The 16,553-nt window shown below is 32.9% G+C and overlaps 1 protein-coding gene across 1 annotated transcript; it reads right to left on the bottom strand.

Moving 5' to 3' along the window:
• Nucleotides 1-1,037: 1,037 nt before the first annotated feature.
• LOC6032181 (stress-activated protein kinase JNK) lies at nt 1,038-10,504 on the bottom strand. The gene is made up of 5 exons (XM_038257874.1): nt 10,044-10,504; nt 2,336-2,487; nt 2,144-2,273; nt 1,873-2,070; nt 1,038-1,794 (listed from the first exon to the last, which is right to left on the bottom strand). The coding sequence occupies exons 2-5, from the start codon at nt 2,467-2,469 to the stop codon at nt 1,126-1,128; spliced, it is 1,131 nt and encodes a 376-aa protein (XP_038113802.1). The 5' UTR covers nt 2,470-2,487; nt 10,044-10,504; the 3' UTR covers nt 1,038-1,125.
• Between the last annotated feature and the right edge of the window lie 6,049 nt (nt 10,505-16,553).

Genomic DNA, 16,553 nt, shown 5'->3' with positions numbered 1-16,553 from the left:
TAAATCGAATGTATTGCTGTATAACGCATTTTCCATTCCCTCGACATCGGTCAGAGCCGAGGGACAAAATTTTTTAAAAATATTTGCATCGGCCATGCATTTTTAAAAGTTTGCGTTTTTTGTTGTTGTTTGAATTGAAAATATTCAAAAATGCTACACAATTTTCAATCGTTATTTTTCAATCGACGATGGAGATTTTTCGAAATTAAAATTTCAGTTATAATTTCTCGATGGTAAGTCGTAATCTCACTATCGAGAAATCTCGATTGTGAATCGAGAAATTACGATCGAGACTATAATCACAGCGTTAATTTCTAGAGCTACATATTTTTTGTAAAGGTCCTAAAAGCTATTTTGTTTCATATGTTTATACTGCCCCTGATCGCATAAATGTCCCATATGCATTTTCATCGATTTTGAGTTAATGATGCAGTTTGGTTCAAAATTGTGTGCTCTTTCGAAAGAGCCTATAACATCCAGTACTTTGTTCTAGAAATCAGGAGGAAATCAAGTTTTTTCGCGAAAACTTAACACGTAGCCTTATGTATGGGACAAACTTCAAATGCGTTTTTCTCAGCTTGCTGTTTTTGCATATGGGACATTTATGCGAACATGGGCAGTATAGGACATTTAAAAAACTCTAGATTTGAACCTTTCCCCGTAAAAAATGAGAGTTTTCGATCTGACGACAAACCCTACGAAATCTACAATCAAAGCTAATTTACAATTTGAAGCACGAGTCCTTTGGCCCCCTGAGAAAAAGTGTTATTTTTTATATATCAAAATAAATAGATAGTTATTTACCTCCAGATGAATCGTAGTTTAATTAGTTTGCAAGTTCCTTGAGTAAAAAAATATAGTTTTATCCTTAAAAATTACATAAAATTTATTTCATACTAATTTTGTACACATAGTTTATACTTTCGTTTTGAATATCCTATCTACTATCGTTAATAACAAAATTTTCAAATTACCTATTTCTAACTACAGCTTAAAATGCGTCACTTTCGATCGAATGTTTACGAGTTCGGGTTTTCAAAATATCCTACACGGAAAGTCGTCGAGAATGCTGCAACTTACTTAAGAAATAGCCTTAAATGCTTCTATCTTACACACGTCTCAACTTCACTCCGCCTCCAACGTCTCCGCCTGAATCTCCCGAATCTCCTGAAACAGCAGCGCCTTCCACTGGTCCAAGCTGAGCTCCTGCTCGTCCAGCGCGTGATCGTACGGAACGGGCGCCTGTCGATTGACCTCGTCCTCCTGGAACCACAAGCTAATGTACGGATGGGCAAGCGCCTCCTCGGTGGACATCCGATCGGCCGGATCAATCGTCAACATGCGGGCCAACATGGCGCGTGCGTTCGCGTTGTTTAGTTCCGGCGAGCCGGCGGCCGTCGCCAGGAAGGACTCGTCCGGGAAGAGCTGCTCGATCGTTGGCCGCGGGTGAACGGGGAGGGTTTCGATGTACCGGCGCTCGGAGCTGGGCGCCTTGGCAATGAGCTCCGGTGTTGGCGTTCCGAGCGTTTCGACGATCTTGTTCCACTGGTCGACGTGGTCGGTGCCGGGGAAGAGCACCCGGCCGGTGATGAGCTCCGCCATGATGCAACCGATTGCCCAAATGTCCACCTTGGTGTCGTACTCCATGTTCAGGATGACCTCGGGGGCTCGGTAGTAGCGCGTCACCACGTACTGGGTCATCATGAAGTTCGTCCCGACGACCTTGGCCAGGCCAAAGTCCAGAATCTTGAGCGAACAGTCCGCGCGCACGACGATGTTCGTTGGTTTGAGATCCTGATGGCGTGGAAGAGAACAATAGAACGAGCTGTCGTGAAAAAGCGCCTTTGCGTAGGCAACCAGTAATTCACTTACCCTATGAATAATTCCCGCTGAATGCAGGTACTTGACGCCGCACAGCATCTGGTACACGAGGAAGGACAACCGCTCGTGGTCCAACGGATTGCCGATCACGACGCTCAGGTTGGTGTCCATCCGCTCGGTGAACAGGTAAATGTCCCGGAAGGTGTCCAGCGAGTTTTGCGGGGAGTAGGCGTGCAAGAGTTTGATGATCTGTCAAAGATTAAAAAAAAAGTGAGGTTAGTTTTGAGAAGTCTTCCTTTAATCCGAAGTATCTGTAACTTACAAAGGGATGGTCAACCAATCGCATCAGTTTAATCTCCCGGTAGGCACGTTTGGCGTGGGTTACGTCCTGGAATGGTCGCGAAAGCTTCTTGATGGCCACGGGTCGTCCCGTCACGACGTCCATTGCGGCGCTGTAAAAACAAGTGACTACATTAGACACGATTTGTAATTAAAATGATTGAGATAATATTACCACACGGCACCCTGGGCGCCGATGCCGATCGGAAACAGGTTCTGGAAGCGGCCCGGGACGGTGAACTCGGTGTTGCTGGCATTGTTGTTGATTTCGTTGAGTAACTCAGGAAGGGGGAAGTTTGCGTAGGCCATTTTTAAGTTGAAAGGGTTCTGGAAGAAAACAAGGTTTTTTTTAAATTAAATAATTCGAGATTTTAAACATCCACAAATTTCCAAGGCTTTTATTTATGTCTTTTGGTCCCAAAATCTAAATATTTTTTTTTGTGAATATATTATAACTTTAGAAAAGGGCCATCATATATATATATATTTAAGATTAGGGGATCGGCATGTAATTTCATCCACCTAATGTTGGCATACCAACACTTTGCCGATAGATTACAGCTGAGCAGTTCTCTACGAAATCGGTCTTTTTTCTTTAATTTTAATTTTTGTATTTTTTAATCCGGCTGGAACTTTTTTGGTGCCTTCGGTATGCCTAAAGAAGCAATTTTGCATCATTAGTTCGTTTACCGTAAACTGGGGTCAATAGGGACACATGGGGCGAATTGGGACAGCAGTTTTAACCATGTTGGAGCACAATATTTTGATTTTTCTGGTTGGTTTCGGTTAGAACAGACTCAGGCCAACAAAATGTGTACATCCATTTCCAAATTTAAAAGCTTTAAGTGCTCTAAAAACTGCTGTCCCTATTCAGGCTGTAGTCCCGATTCACCCCAGATTACGGTACATAATTTTCCATACAAAAATGATGTATCAAAATTCAACAATCTGTATCTTTTGAAGGAATTTTTTGATCGATTTGGTGTCGTCGGCAAAGTTGTAGGTATGGATAAGAACTACAATGAAAAAAATGATACATGGTAATTTTTTTTTCGTGATTTTTAATTTCACTTTTTGTCACTAAAACTTGATTTGCAAAAAAAAAACCCTTTTTTAATTTTCTGATATGTTTTAGAGGACATCAAAAGCCAACTTTTCAGAAATTTCCAGAATGAGCGGAAAATCTTTGATCGAGTTATGATTTTTTTAATCAATACCATTTTCGAAATCAAAATATTGGTCGCAAACATTTCCAACCTCATTTTTCGATGTAAAATCGAATTTGCAATCAAAAAGTACTTTATTGAAATTTTGATGAAGTGCACCGTTTTCAAGTTATAGCCATTTTTAGGTAACTTTTTTCAAAATAGTTGCAGTTATTTATTTTCATCAAATTCAATCAAATTTAAATCCAAGACGGCGGCCAAAATGGCGGTGATGAAACGAAAATATTTTTTTTTTGCGGAGCGATGCATCTTAATTTCTTTATGTTACAAAAAATCCACATATCCGAAACAATAAACTATGTAGGAAAATATATTTTGAGTAGTTTTCAATTCACTGCTCTAGCAATTTAGATGCTCGATTTGATGGCCGATTTGATGGCGTACTCAGAATTCCAAAAAAAACGTATTTTGCATCGAAAAAAACACTAAAAAAGTTTTAAAAATTCTCCCGTTTTCCGTTACTCGACTGTAAAAATTTTTGGAACATGTCATTTTATGGGAAATTTAATGTACTTTTCGAATCTACATTGACCCAGAAGGGTCATTTTTTCATTTAGAACAACATTTTTCATTTTAAAATTTCGTGTTTTTTCTAACTTTGCAGGGTTATTTTTTAGAGTGTAACAATGTTCCACAAAGTTGTAGAGCAGACAATTACAAAAAATTTGATATATAGACATAAGGGCTTTGCTTATAAACATCACGAGTTATCGCGATTTTACGAAAAAAAGTTTTGAAAAAGTTGGTCGTCATCGATCATGGCCGTTCATGGTCACCCGCGACAGACACGGACGACGAAACAAAGAGAAACGCAAAAAGTAACTTTTTCAAAACTTTTTTTCGTAAAATCGCGATAACTCGTGATGTTTATAAGCAAAGCCCTTATGTCTATATATCATTTTTTTTGTAATTGTCTGCTCTACAACTTTGTAGAACATTGTTATACTCTAAAAAATAACCCTGCAAAGTTAGAAAAAACACGAAATTTTAAAATGAAAAAATTTGTTCTAAATGAAAAAATGACCCTTCTGGGTCAATGTAGATTCGAAAAGTACATTAAATTTCCCATAAAATGACATGTTCCAAAAATTTTACAGTCGAGTAACGGAAAATGGGAGAATTTTTATACTTTTTAGTGTTTTTCGATGAAAATACGTTTTTCGGAATTCTGAGTACGCCATCAAATCGGGCGTCTAATTTTACATAAAAGTCCCTTTGACACCAAATTTCTATCTCATCACCGTTTCAGGCTGCAAATTATTGAAAAACACCTCTTTTTTCGCATGTTCAAAAATGGAAGGGGTCGTACCGCCCCTCCGTCACGAGATATCGAAAAACGGACCTCGGATTCGTGATCAGGGACAAAAGTTACCCCTTAAGACAAAATTTCACGCAAATCGAAGAGGGGTCGGGGCAACTTTTCCCGATTTCGTGTGCGTTGGTAGAGAATTACCCAAAGATTTAAATAAATTTAAAAAGTATTTCTGTTAAAACAAAACACAAAAGCAACAAAAATCTGATTAGCTTTTTTTGAAAATTTGTATTAATTTTTAATAAAATTTTGCTTTTTTTTAGATTGCTCATTGCAAAACCCACAAACGCCAATTTCTTCAAAAATAAGGAAAATAATTTAAAAACTCGTTTCACTTATAGTGTTTTGTTTTGGTTTTTGGAAAGTGATAACGTTTCCGTAATTAACATAAAAGGTTTTTCTCTCATTTCAAATCATATCAATTTTAAGTGTCATTACATTATGGATAGTTTTTACGAGATTTTTAAAAATGGTCTTATTTATTGCCAATTTTTGGTTATATTTCACTTGGAAACTTTGCTTGTACCCAACTAAGTTTGATGAAATTTGGGGTTAATTTTATTTAAATTCATCGGTTCAAATTGAATACTGATCAATAAATATATTTCCTCAGAGAAATTTCTTCTGTTCTCTAAAAGTCTCTTATGCTTGATGTGGAATCAAATTAAATTTCGTATGAGTCACCTTTCAAGGTCCACGTTTTGATGCAGAAATTTCCATTCGACTTTGTTTCAAGATGGTTTAATTGTATCTTATCACCTCTCTGGGCGGTTATCGCCGAATGATTTACTATATTTGTGGGGAATAATTCGTTGCGAGATTAAACATAGTTTACACCTGTATAATTTGTGTTTCGAAATTATTAGGTTCAAAATAAAAAAAAAAATCGAATTAAGAAAACAAAGTTTAGAAAAACATTCAAATTTTAAATAAAAAAGAACCATTGCACTTGAAATATTTAACACAAAAACCGCATTCTCGAAGCATTCAAGCTCTGACTCAACGGTTCAACGCAATTCTCTGTTTACAAGTCGCGAGACGTGCGCACGTGATTCTGTTAAGCCGGCACGCGTCCAGCTAAGTTTGTTCTCTCTTGCTCTTTAAATTCCACACATCGCTTCTCTTTAAACCCCTTTTTCTCATTCTCTTGCTCAATTTACGTTTTGAGTATGACCGATGCTCGCGGCACGGAATTGATGCATCATCAGTCATATGTGGAGCTAAAAGTAACCCACTTCGTCATCGGCTCCCCGCTCGTAATTGGCACAATCGACCGGCTGACCGACGTCGCGCAATCGCAGCAAGCCGACGTCATCGAAAATGTGATGACGTGACGCGCGTAGTAGACGCCACCGCCAACGAGCGAGTGCTCTAGACTAGTGCAAGCGGCTTGCTTGGGTTTTTCCTGTGGAAGAACGGGCGGCGTGCCTTCACGTTCGAGACTTCAACGCGGCAACGACGACGACGAACGCACTGTTCGATTACTTAATACAATCGGAAGGGGGCCTAGGCGGATATGTTTGGGTTGGGTTTTATTCAGGATGTAAAAAAAGTCTGTTCAAATCAAAAATATTTAAATTTCTAAACAATTTAATATGTTATACAATTAATACCTATTTGGCTTTTCTTTTTTATATCTGGTCTATTTCTACGTTATCCCACCGGAGGTCGCGTACGTGTACTTTGTACACAGTTTGTAAGGGCACTTGTAAGAAAGGCGAAAACACGCGACTTCCCGAAGGTTATCTCTATTTATTTATTTTTGTTTATAAATAAAAGATTGCAATGGGAGACACTATAGTGTTTTGTAGAGGTTTCGCTCTTTTTCATAATTTGGATGAAAAGGTTTGGAAAATCGTGTGATTTATAAGTTATTTCACATTGGATTTTTATAAATTATTTGATAAAACAAATTAATACTGAAAACGAGAACCATAGGTCTTGGTGGTCTCTTTGTCAATATTTCTACTCGAACCTAAACTTTCGAGTAATTGAATGGCATCCAAACTTAAATCTAGGATGCTTGAAAAAATGTTTTTTAATTTTAAAATTACGTTTATTTTTTCGTCGTTTTTTATTTCTGCACGAATTGAACTGATGCTGATATTTTATTTGGAGAAAATATTCTGTGAACTCTTTTCTACATTCTGATTTAATCGATAAAGTCTATAAACACTAAAGTTTGATCGGACAAAAGAGCTTTTTTTTTTTTTTTTCAAAAATCTCTAAACTATTCAGTAGATTTTTGATAATATTTTACAAATTATGCAATTTGAAATGCTCAAATTTTTATTCCAGTAATACTTTAATGTGCAATCAGTTGTACATTGATTTTTGGAAATTCAATAAATTATATAGCATATATAGCATAACCTATAACCTATAGCATAAATCATACCATCTTGAAACGGTTCTTTCAAAAAAAAAAAAAAAGTTTAAAAAAAACCGCGGATCTTTTTTTTGTGAGCTACGGTTCGTTCGCTCTTTTCAGTGAACCGGCTCTTTGAGCGACTCGCTCTTATTTTGCCCACCTCTAGTGTTTTAGAATCGGGATGATGCCAGCTACCCATTGCAATCAAAATTACATATTTTTTTTAACAAAATATGTATTTTTTTCGTATTTTAAAAATGCAATGATTCTCGAAAAACTACACGAAATTTTTCATTAATTTCGATTGTATTAATATATCTTTTTTTTAGAAAACACTCGAAATTTTCACAAAACTTCGTGAAAAATACATCAAATTTCGATTATTGCAATATGGGAACCATATTATCGGGAATTTTCAATACATTCCGAAAGACTCGATTATCCATTTTTATTTTTTTATTTTTTTATCATCAAATTCAAGTTCTGTGACCCCATTTAAGTCAAATTTCAATGGTTGATTGTCAATAAAATGAAAAAATGCTTTTATTTCTATATTTTATCACCGAAATTTTGGCCGCTATATTTAATTTAAAAATTCTAAATTATTTTTGAGTAGCTTAGGGGTCATACTTAAGCTCAACAATCAAAAATAAGACAATGAAATTTTGCCAAGGCCTTCGGATAATCAAGTCTGGACTGTACTAAATTTTTTCCACAAAACTACGTTTTTTTTAAAGACCGGTGGGTTTTGTGAATATTTGTAGTATTTAAAAACTAATATTATTGCTTTCGAAATTATATTGAAATTGCTATTGAAAATTATCTTTCTCTTGATATCCAGAATGTAAAACAAATAAATTGCTATAACAATTTGGAAAATACACGGTTTCATGATTTTTTTAATATTTAAAAAAAATCAAGGTTAGTTTAACATTTGATGTAATATGAAAAGAGGATCGAAAAATGTAGGTTTAAAATTAATAATTTAATTAAAAATATTCAAACATTTGATAGAGAGCCATTAAAAATGCATTAGAAATGCGTCATGTATCATTTGCATTTTACCTCGGACTCTTGAAAAAATGGTAATCAATTATGTAACATTTTTCCTTTTTTGTTGAATAAATTTTAAAAAGAGAAAATTGAAAAGAAATGCTTCAGCAACCTTTTAAAAAAATGTAGAAAAGGAAAATTATTTTTTGTTCTTTAGGATATTTAAAATTTATCCTCATATTTTTTAATATTATTATCTTATGCAACCCATGTATGCATAAGAGTTCCAACTTTTTAGAGTTAAGCTTTTTAGAAAAAAAATCTTGCTTTATATTCACTTTATTAGGAACCATGTTTTATAAACATAAACTCAAAAGTTATTAAAATACATATGCCAACATGAAATCATCTTCTCTCAATCTAAATTGATAATCCTGAAAATTATTCGTTATTATTTTTTTAAGCTCAATTAATGAAGATATGTTTGCACCAAATGTTTAAATAAGGTTGTTACTTATATTTTTAAATGTTTAAAAATCTCTTTTCAAAACTTTCTAAAAAAATTATGAATGGGTATGGATTGCCATTCTATTTAGGTTTTTTTTAGACAGGCAACAAACTATTCTTGCTATCGATAATTTACCGACAACATTGTATTTTTAATAGTGAATTTTAAATTTTAAAACAATTTGGGATATTATTCAACTGAAAATTTGATTTAACGGAGAGGTACTGAACTGTACCAAAAAAAATAATAATTTCATTTCCAAAAAAAAAATTTTTAAACGTATTTGGCGGCATCATTTTTGTATAAGCTTTTTATGGCTCAAAAGTTGCGGTTTTGTCCTATACAATATTTGAAAACAATCAAAAATAAAAATACGGATTAATGTTAAAAAATTAATTGAAAATCGGAAAAAATCGGCGTACCATTTTTTTTTAAATTGTCTTCATCAATACCTACAACCTTACAGAAGACACCAAACCGATCAGAAAATTCCTTTAAAAGATACAGTTGTTCGAAAATTTACGTACTATTTTTGTATAGATAGTTGCCTGCAGCCTTGTTTAAGTGAACAAATGACACAAAATGGCTTCTTTGGTCATAGGAAAAGTCCCAAAAAGTTTGAGCCAATTCAAAAAAAAAATCATTCCGGTTTTGGTGGAGAATTGCAATTTATTATTTGTATAATTTATTTTTTTGCTCTTTGAATTTAGGGAAAAAAATATACAGGGAAGGAAAAGGCCAATTAAAATGTCTAGAAACTCAAATAATCAGTCAGTTTCTCACTTATAAGTAAAGAAGGCAACTTTCATGTAATTTTTTCATGAAGAAAGAACATTTTTACATAAATAAATCAAAGAACAATCTCTTACAACTGAATCAAGATTACCTTCAAAGTTTGAAAAAGAACAAAACGGCCTCCCTCGATTTTCGCGGTGCGTACCAAATTTCACACCGTCCACTTCATGCCTCCCGCCTCCTTTGACCCCCTCGATTCTGCCAGAAGACTCTTATCACGACTGCGTGACATCATCATCAGAGACGCGGCCGCGCGGCACGCAGACTCTCGAACCGGTGAGTAAGAGATGATGCTCAAAATTCAAGATCTTCCATGCTCTGCAAGTTTTATTCGCGCAACATTTTCGCACCCATTAATTAAGGCTAAACTGGCGACGACTATCATGATCTCATCGTCCTCCCCATCAAAATCGCTCACCGGAAATGGAAGGTCAATTTTGGATCACAAAACTAACTAACTCGCAATTTTCAGAGACAATTGAGCTTCCGAGACGCGCTTCGCGTCGCGCAGCTCGCGGATGAGTAATCAATTCACACTCTCCCGCTCGCTCACTCGCTCGCTCCGATACGCGCCGGACAATAGCCTGTACTACGCGTGTGTCTCACACAATTAGATGATTGGACAGCAGGTCGTTAGGTATTTCGCCGCCGTCACAACATATGACTAAGATCACTCACCTTTCCCCGGCTCTTCACGGCGGCTCCTCCTCTTCAGCTCCTCACTGGAGCCGCTCGCGCTCTCAGTTTTGTCCCCGCAGGCTAATTTATATTCAAATTAGTATAAAACAACCGCGGAACAAAGAAATCGCACTGTTTTCTCTGCCACCTCAACAAAAGATTGATTATGAGGTGGTTTCTAGCATCCAGAACTTGTCACGAAAATACTCCGAATGGTCACTTTGTCGACCTTAAGCAATGCTCAGGATTGACTCTTGCTGGAGCACGCGTTGCACGTTGCCCTTACAAAAAACTGGTCCAAACCACTTTTCCGTTGTTCCTTGTCTAATGCTTCCACTTTTCTTCCTATTCAAACACACTCTCTAAACCGGATTGCTCCTCACACTGCAACTCACTCGTCCGAGGAAGATCGATCGCGATCGAAGGAGCCCGCGCGCGCGCCCTGAAGAACCAACTCGAACTGAAGCGCGAGGACCAAGAACTAGATCCCGCGAGCCGAGCAGGCCATGAGTGCGCGAGTTTTTACGCGATGAATCATAATCGAGAGGAGGAGGTAGAGGCGAAGGCGGAGAGCGAAACGTGAGATAAGTGAGCGAGAGAGAGCGTGAGAGTTAAGTCGGTTGCGCGGACGTCATTGTTGGGGAGCGACTCGCGTGTGGTGTGAGGAGATTTTGCGCGAGCGCGCGGAATGATGCGCGATGCGGTAAGGGATGGTAAAAATAAACATTATCGAACGAAAATCTAGCGTTCCAGTTTTTTTTATTTTTCTTTTTTTTTATCACCTCCTTAGGTGATTTCATAATTGCAAGGTGCAAGATTGCAAGATATACATTTTGATTCACATGAAATTATTCTAAATTATAAATTATCATACATTTTGTTTTTGGATAAATCATTCTACAGATCACACATCGCGAAATTTTCACTCTGCCGTAATATTTGACTTTTGGGAAATGCCGTGAAATTTAGTTTTTCAAGATGTTCTGAAAAGTCGAGAAGTTCAAGAAATAAGAAATTCAATGAAAATATCCAAAAACTCAAAAAAATATTATTTTTGAAAAAAATATTTTTTAAAAATATATTTTTCAAAGTTTATGTCGCCCCCTTCATAGTTGGCCTGAATAATCAGGGGGCAAAAAAAATATTTTTTCGAAAAACTTCAAAATTTTAATGAAAATTAAAGTTTAGTCAAGTGAAGACCAGTTAAAATTCATTTTCCCGCGTTTATAATCATATTTAGCATGTTTGAACTCCTTTGAAAACATTTTAAATTTTCATGAAATACCAATGTACAGTCCCACGAAAAGTTTTTTTTTCAAAAAAAAAAAACCGTCAATACCTCGATATTTTCAAAACTAATGATTGGAAAGCAACTGTACGCCTGTAAAATGCATTTTAAAACACTTTTTTCATCCAAATGTTGAAACCTGGGCATGTAATTTCAATTTTTATATTTTTTATTTTTTTGCCCCCCCTCGACTTTGGTCAGAGCCGAGGGACATAAACTTCAAAAAATATTTGCAACGGCCTTAATATATAAAAAAAATTATGAGATTATTTTTTCTTGAACTATTGAATTTCAAAATGTTTTCGGATATCTTTATGTGTACCGTTAAAGAAATTCAAGACATTTAAAAAAAATAGGAATTCAAGAAATTCAATAAATCCAGAAAATTCAAGAAATTCAAGAAATTTAAGAAATTCAAGAAATTCAAGAAATTCAAGAAATTCAAGAAATTCAAAAAATTCAAGAAATTCAAGAAATTCAAGAAATTCAAGAAAATCAAGAAATTCAAGAAATTCAAGAAATTCAAGAAATTCAAGAAATTCAAGAAATTCAAGAAATTCAAGAAATTCAAGAAATTCAAGAAATTCAAGAAATTCAAGAAATTCAAGAAATTCAAGAAATTCAAGAAATTCAAGAAATTCAAGAAATTCAAGAAATTCAAGAAATTCAAGAAATTCAAGAAATTCAAGAAATTCAAGAAATTCAAGAAATTCTAGAAATTCAATAAATCCAGAAAATTCAAGAAATTCAAGAAATTCAAGAAATTTAAGAAATTCAAGAAATTTAAGAAATTCAAGAAATTCAAGAAATTCAAGAAATTCAAGAAATTCAAGAAATTCAAGAAATTCAAGAAATTCAAGAAATTCAAGAAATTCAAGAAATTCAAGAAATTCAAGAAATTCAAAAAAATCAAGAAATTCAAGAAATTCAAGAAATTCAAGAAGTTCAAGAAATTCAAGAAATTCAAGAAATTCAAGAAATTCAAGAAATTCAAGAAATTCAAGAAATTCAAGAAATTCAAGAAATTCAAGAAATTCAAGAAATTCAAGAAATTCAAGAAATTCAAGAAATTCAAGAAATTCAAGAAATTCAAGAAATTCAAGAAATTCAAGAAATTCAAGAAATTCAAGAAATTCAAGAAATTCAAGAAATTCAAGAAATTCAAGAAATTCAAGAAATTCAAGAAACTCAAGAAATTCAAGAAATTCAAGAAATTCAAGAAATTCAAGAAATTCAAGAAATTCAAGAAATTCAAGAAATTCAAGAAATTCAAGAAATTCAAGAAATTCAAGAAATTCAAGAAATTCAAGAAATTCAAGAAATTCAAGTAATTCAAGAAATTCAAGAAATTCAAGAAATTCTAGAAATTCAAGAAGTTCAAGAAATTCAAGAAATTTAAGAAATTCAAGAAATTCAAGAAATTCAAGAAATTCAAGAAATTTAAGAAATTCAAGAAATTCAAGAAATTCAAGAAATTCAAGAAATTCAAAAAATTCAAGAAATTCAAGAAATTCAAGAAATTCAAGAAATTCAAGAAATTCAAGAAATTCAAGAAATTCAAGAAATTCAAGAAATTCAAGAAATTCAAGAAATTCAAGAAATTCAAGAAATTCAAGAAATTCAAGAAATTCAAGAAATTCAAGAAATTCAAGAAATTCAAGAAATTCAAGAAATTCAAGAAATTCAAGAAATTCAAGAAATTCAAGAAATTCAAGAAATTCAAGAAATTCAAGAAATTCAAGAAATTCAAGAAATTCAAGAAATTCAAGAAATTCAAGAAATTCAAGAAATTCAAGAAATTCAAGAAATTCAAGAAATTCAAGAAATTCAAGAAATTCAAGAAATTCAAGAAATTCAAGAAATTCAAGAAATTCAAGAAATTCAAGAAATTTAAGAAATTCAAGAAATTCAAGAAATTTAAGAAATTCAAGAAATTCAAGAAATTCAAGAAATTCAAGAAATTCAAGAAATTCAAGAAATTCAAGAAATTCAAGAAATTCAAGAAATTCAAGAAATTCAAGAAATTCAAGAAATTCAAGAAATTCAAGAAATTCAAGAAATTCAAGAAATTCAAGAAATTCAAGAAATTCAAGAAATTCAAGAAATTCAAGAAATTCAAGAAATTCAAGAAATTCAAGAAATTCAAGAAATTCAAGAAATTCAAGAAATTCAAGAAATTCAAGAAATTCAAGAAATTCAAGAAATTCAAGAAATTCAAGAAATTCAAGAAATTCAAGAAATTCAAGAAATTCAAGAAATTCAAGAAATTCAAGAAATTCAAGAAATTCAAGAAATTCAAGAAATTCAAGAAATTCAAGAAATTCAAGAAATTCAAGAAATTCAAGAAATTCAAGAAATTCAAGAAATTCAAGAAATTCAAGAAATTCAAGAAATTCAAGAAATTCAAGAAATTCAAGAAATTCAAGAAATTCAAGAAATTCAAGAAATTCAAGAAATTCAAGAAATTCAAGAAATTCAAGAAATTCAAGAAATTCAAGAAATTCAAGAAATTCAAGAAATTCAAGAAATTCAAGAAATTCAAGAAATTCAAGAAATTCAAGAAATTCAAGAAATTCAAGAAATTCAAGAAATTCAAGAAATTCAAGAAATTCAAGAAATTCAAGAAATTCAAGAAATTCAAGAAATTCAAGAAATTCAAGAAATTCAAGAAATTCAAGAAATTCAAGAAATTCAAGAAATTCAAGAAATTCAAGAAATTCAAGAAATTCAAGAAATTCAAGAAATTCAAGAAATTCAAGAAATTCAAGAAATTCAAGAAATTCAAGAAATTCAATAAATTCAAGAAATTCAAGAAATTCAAGAAATTCAAGAAATTCAAGAAATTCAAGAAATTCAAGAAATTCAAGAAATTCAAGAAATTCAAGAAATTCAAGAAATTCAAGAAATTCAAGAAATTCAAGAAATTCAAGAAATTCAAGAAATTCAAGAAATTCAAGAAATTCAAGAAATTCAAGAAATTCAAGAAATTCAAGAAATTCAAGAAATTCAAGAAATTCAAGAAATTCAAGAAATTCAAGAAATTCAAGAAATTCAAGAAATTCAAGAAATTCAAGAAATTCAAGAAATTCAAGAAATTCAAGAAATTCAAGAAATTCAAGAAATTCAAGTAATTCAAAAAATTCAAGAAATTCAAGAAATTCAAGAAATTCAAGAAATTCAAAAAGTTCAAGAAATTCAAGAAATTTAAGAAATTCAAGAAATTCAAGAAATTCAAGAAATTCAAGAAATTCAAGAAATTCAAGAAATTCAAGAAATTCAAGAAATTCAAGAAATTCAAGAAATTCAAGAAATTCAAGAAATTCAAGAAATTCAAGAAATTCAAGAAATTCAAGAAATTCAAGAAATTCAAGAAATTCAAGAAATTCAAGTAATTCAAAAAATTCAAGAAATTCAAGAAATTCAAGAAATTCAAAAAGTTCAAGAAATTCAAGAAATTCAAGAAATTCAAGAAATTCAAGAAATTCAAGAAATTCAAGAAATTCAAGAAATTCAAGAAATTCAAGAAATTCAAGAAATTCAAGAAATTCAAGAAATTCTAGAAATTCAAGAAATTCAAGAAATTCAAGAAATTCAAGAAATTCAAGAAATTCAAGAAATTCAAGAAATTCAAGAAGTTCAAGAAATTCAAGAAATTCAAGAAATTCAAGAAATTCAAGAAATTCAAGAAATTCAAGAAATTCAAGAAATTCAACAAAATTCACAAAAATAACAAAATTTAATAAATTTAATAATTTGCAAATATTTGTATTTCATTTTTTTTACATTTTAGGCATGATCGATTTATATTCAATCCCGAAATGAAATTTCTCGATAACAATTCAGTTTTGCATTGGACGTTATGTCTGTATATAAAATGTTATATTATTTTTGCAATTTTGTCAATTCAGTTATTTAAATTTTCGTCAATACTAAAATTTTATCAATACTACAACCTGAGAAAGGCATTGCCCATTGTGTAGATAACGAGGAATTTTGAAAAAAGTAACTTTTTTAATTTACGAAATTGTCCATATCTTATATTATAATCTCTTATTTACACAAAGCTGATGTTTTTCACAGTATTTGTTTTGAACACTATTTTCTACAACTGCCACCACTTTTATTAAGAAATTAAAAAATCTTATCGAGAGACCGGATTTTGTTCCCAACTCTGAACTTCGTATCAAATTCGCACGTTTTTCGTATGCGTCACACTCGGTCTCTTCGAATGCCTCCCTCTCTCTCTCTCTCTGTTTTGCTCAACATGCATGCATCGGTTTGCGTCCACTTCCAGCATGGCTCTCTTGGATGAGTAACCACTTCGCGAACATGTGCTGCTGCCGCTGCGTACTATGATTACAGTTATTTGCGCAAATTTGTGTGCGCAAAGTGGGGCTCCTTCTGTAGAAGCAGGAACATTTTCGGTTTTGTGTTTAAAATTCTACTGAAATCGACAACTTTGCAGATTTAAGCCGTGTGACTTGCATCTAAAAGCGTGCAATTATCGATTTGCGACTTGAGGCGATATCACGACATTGGGGGTGTTTGTGATTTATTTTTCAAAGGAAGGTGTTGGCAAAACAAATCCCGAAAAGAACAAGTCTAAACTTGCTAAACTGGTTTGTGGAGTTTCTTGCGAATGTGTGTTTTTAGTTGTTTTGTCGTGGGTTTTCGGCTTCCTCTCTCTGCTGCTGCGTTTCTAATTTTTAACCTTTTCAACGTGCGGGTGCATTCGCGAAACGAACCCCTGACTGGAAGTGCACTTTTGAGTGGGTTACTTAGATGGGTTTTGATTGAGATGTTTGAATGGTTTCTGTGATGTTCTATAAATGAACCTTGTTTTGAGCTTATTTTGAACTTTTATGTTATTTTTTTATAATTTTCAATTCTAGACTTTTTCTTTTACTTATCAAAAGTTTTTTTTTGGTTTATTGTTTTTTTTTCATTTTTCAGGTTCAGGTTGGTACACATATTTTTTTGTCACCCTCCACCCCCTTCAAAATCGGCTCGAATAATCAGGGGGCAAAATAAATATCTTTTAACGAAACTTTTACGAAACTTCAAAATTTCAATTGAAAATTCAAGTGCTGTCAGCTAAAATCAATTTAAAACGCATTCCGCTGCATTCACAATAATTTTTAGAATATTTGAGGTCATTCACAAATTTTTTTAGAGGTTTTGTAAATTTTCGATATGCAGAACCGCGATAGTATTTTTTTCGC

This window comes from Culex quinquefasciatus, chromosome 2, assembly GCF_015732765.1.
Source record: "Culex quinquefasciatus strain JHB chromosome 2, VPISU_Cqui_1.0_pri_paternal, whole genome shotgun sequence".
Classification (NCBI taxonomy): domain Eukaryota; kingdom Metazoa; phylum Arthropoda; class Insecta; order Diptera; family Culicidae; genus Culex; species Culex quinquefasciatus.
This window is presented reverse-complemented; position numbering and strand designations above follow the sequence as displayed.

Bases quoted from the DNA above. Each gene is read 5' to 3' on its own strand.
- LOC6032181 (XM_038257874.1), bottom strand. From the start codon at position 2,469: ATGGCCTACGCAAACTTCCCCCTTCCTGAGTTACTCAACGAAATCAAC. The intron at 2,274-2,335 runs GTAATATTATCT...TTGTTTTTACAG, and splicing joins GGCGCCCAGGGTGCCGTGTG to CGCCGCAATGGACGTCGTGA. The intron at 1,795-1,872 runs GTAAGTGAATTA...CCACGCCATCAG, and splicing joins CAGCGGGAATTATTCATAGG to GATCTCAAACCAACGAACAT.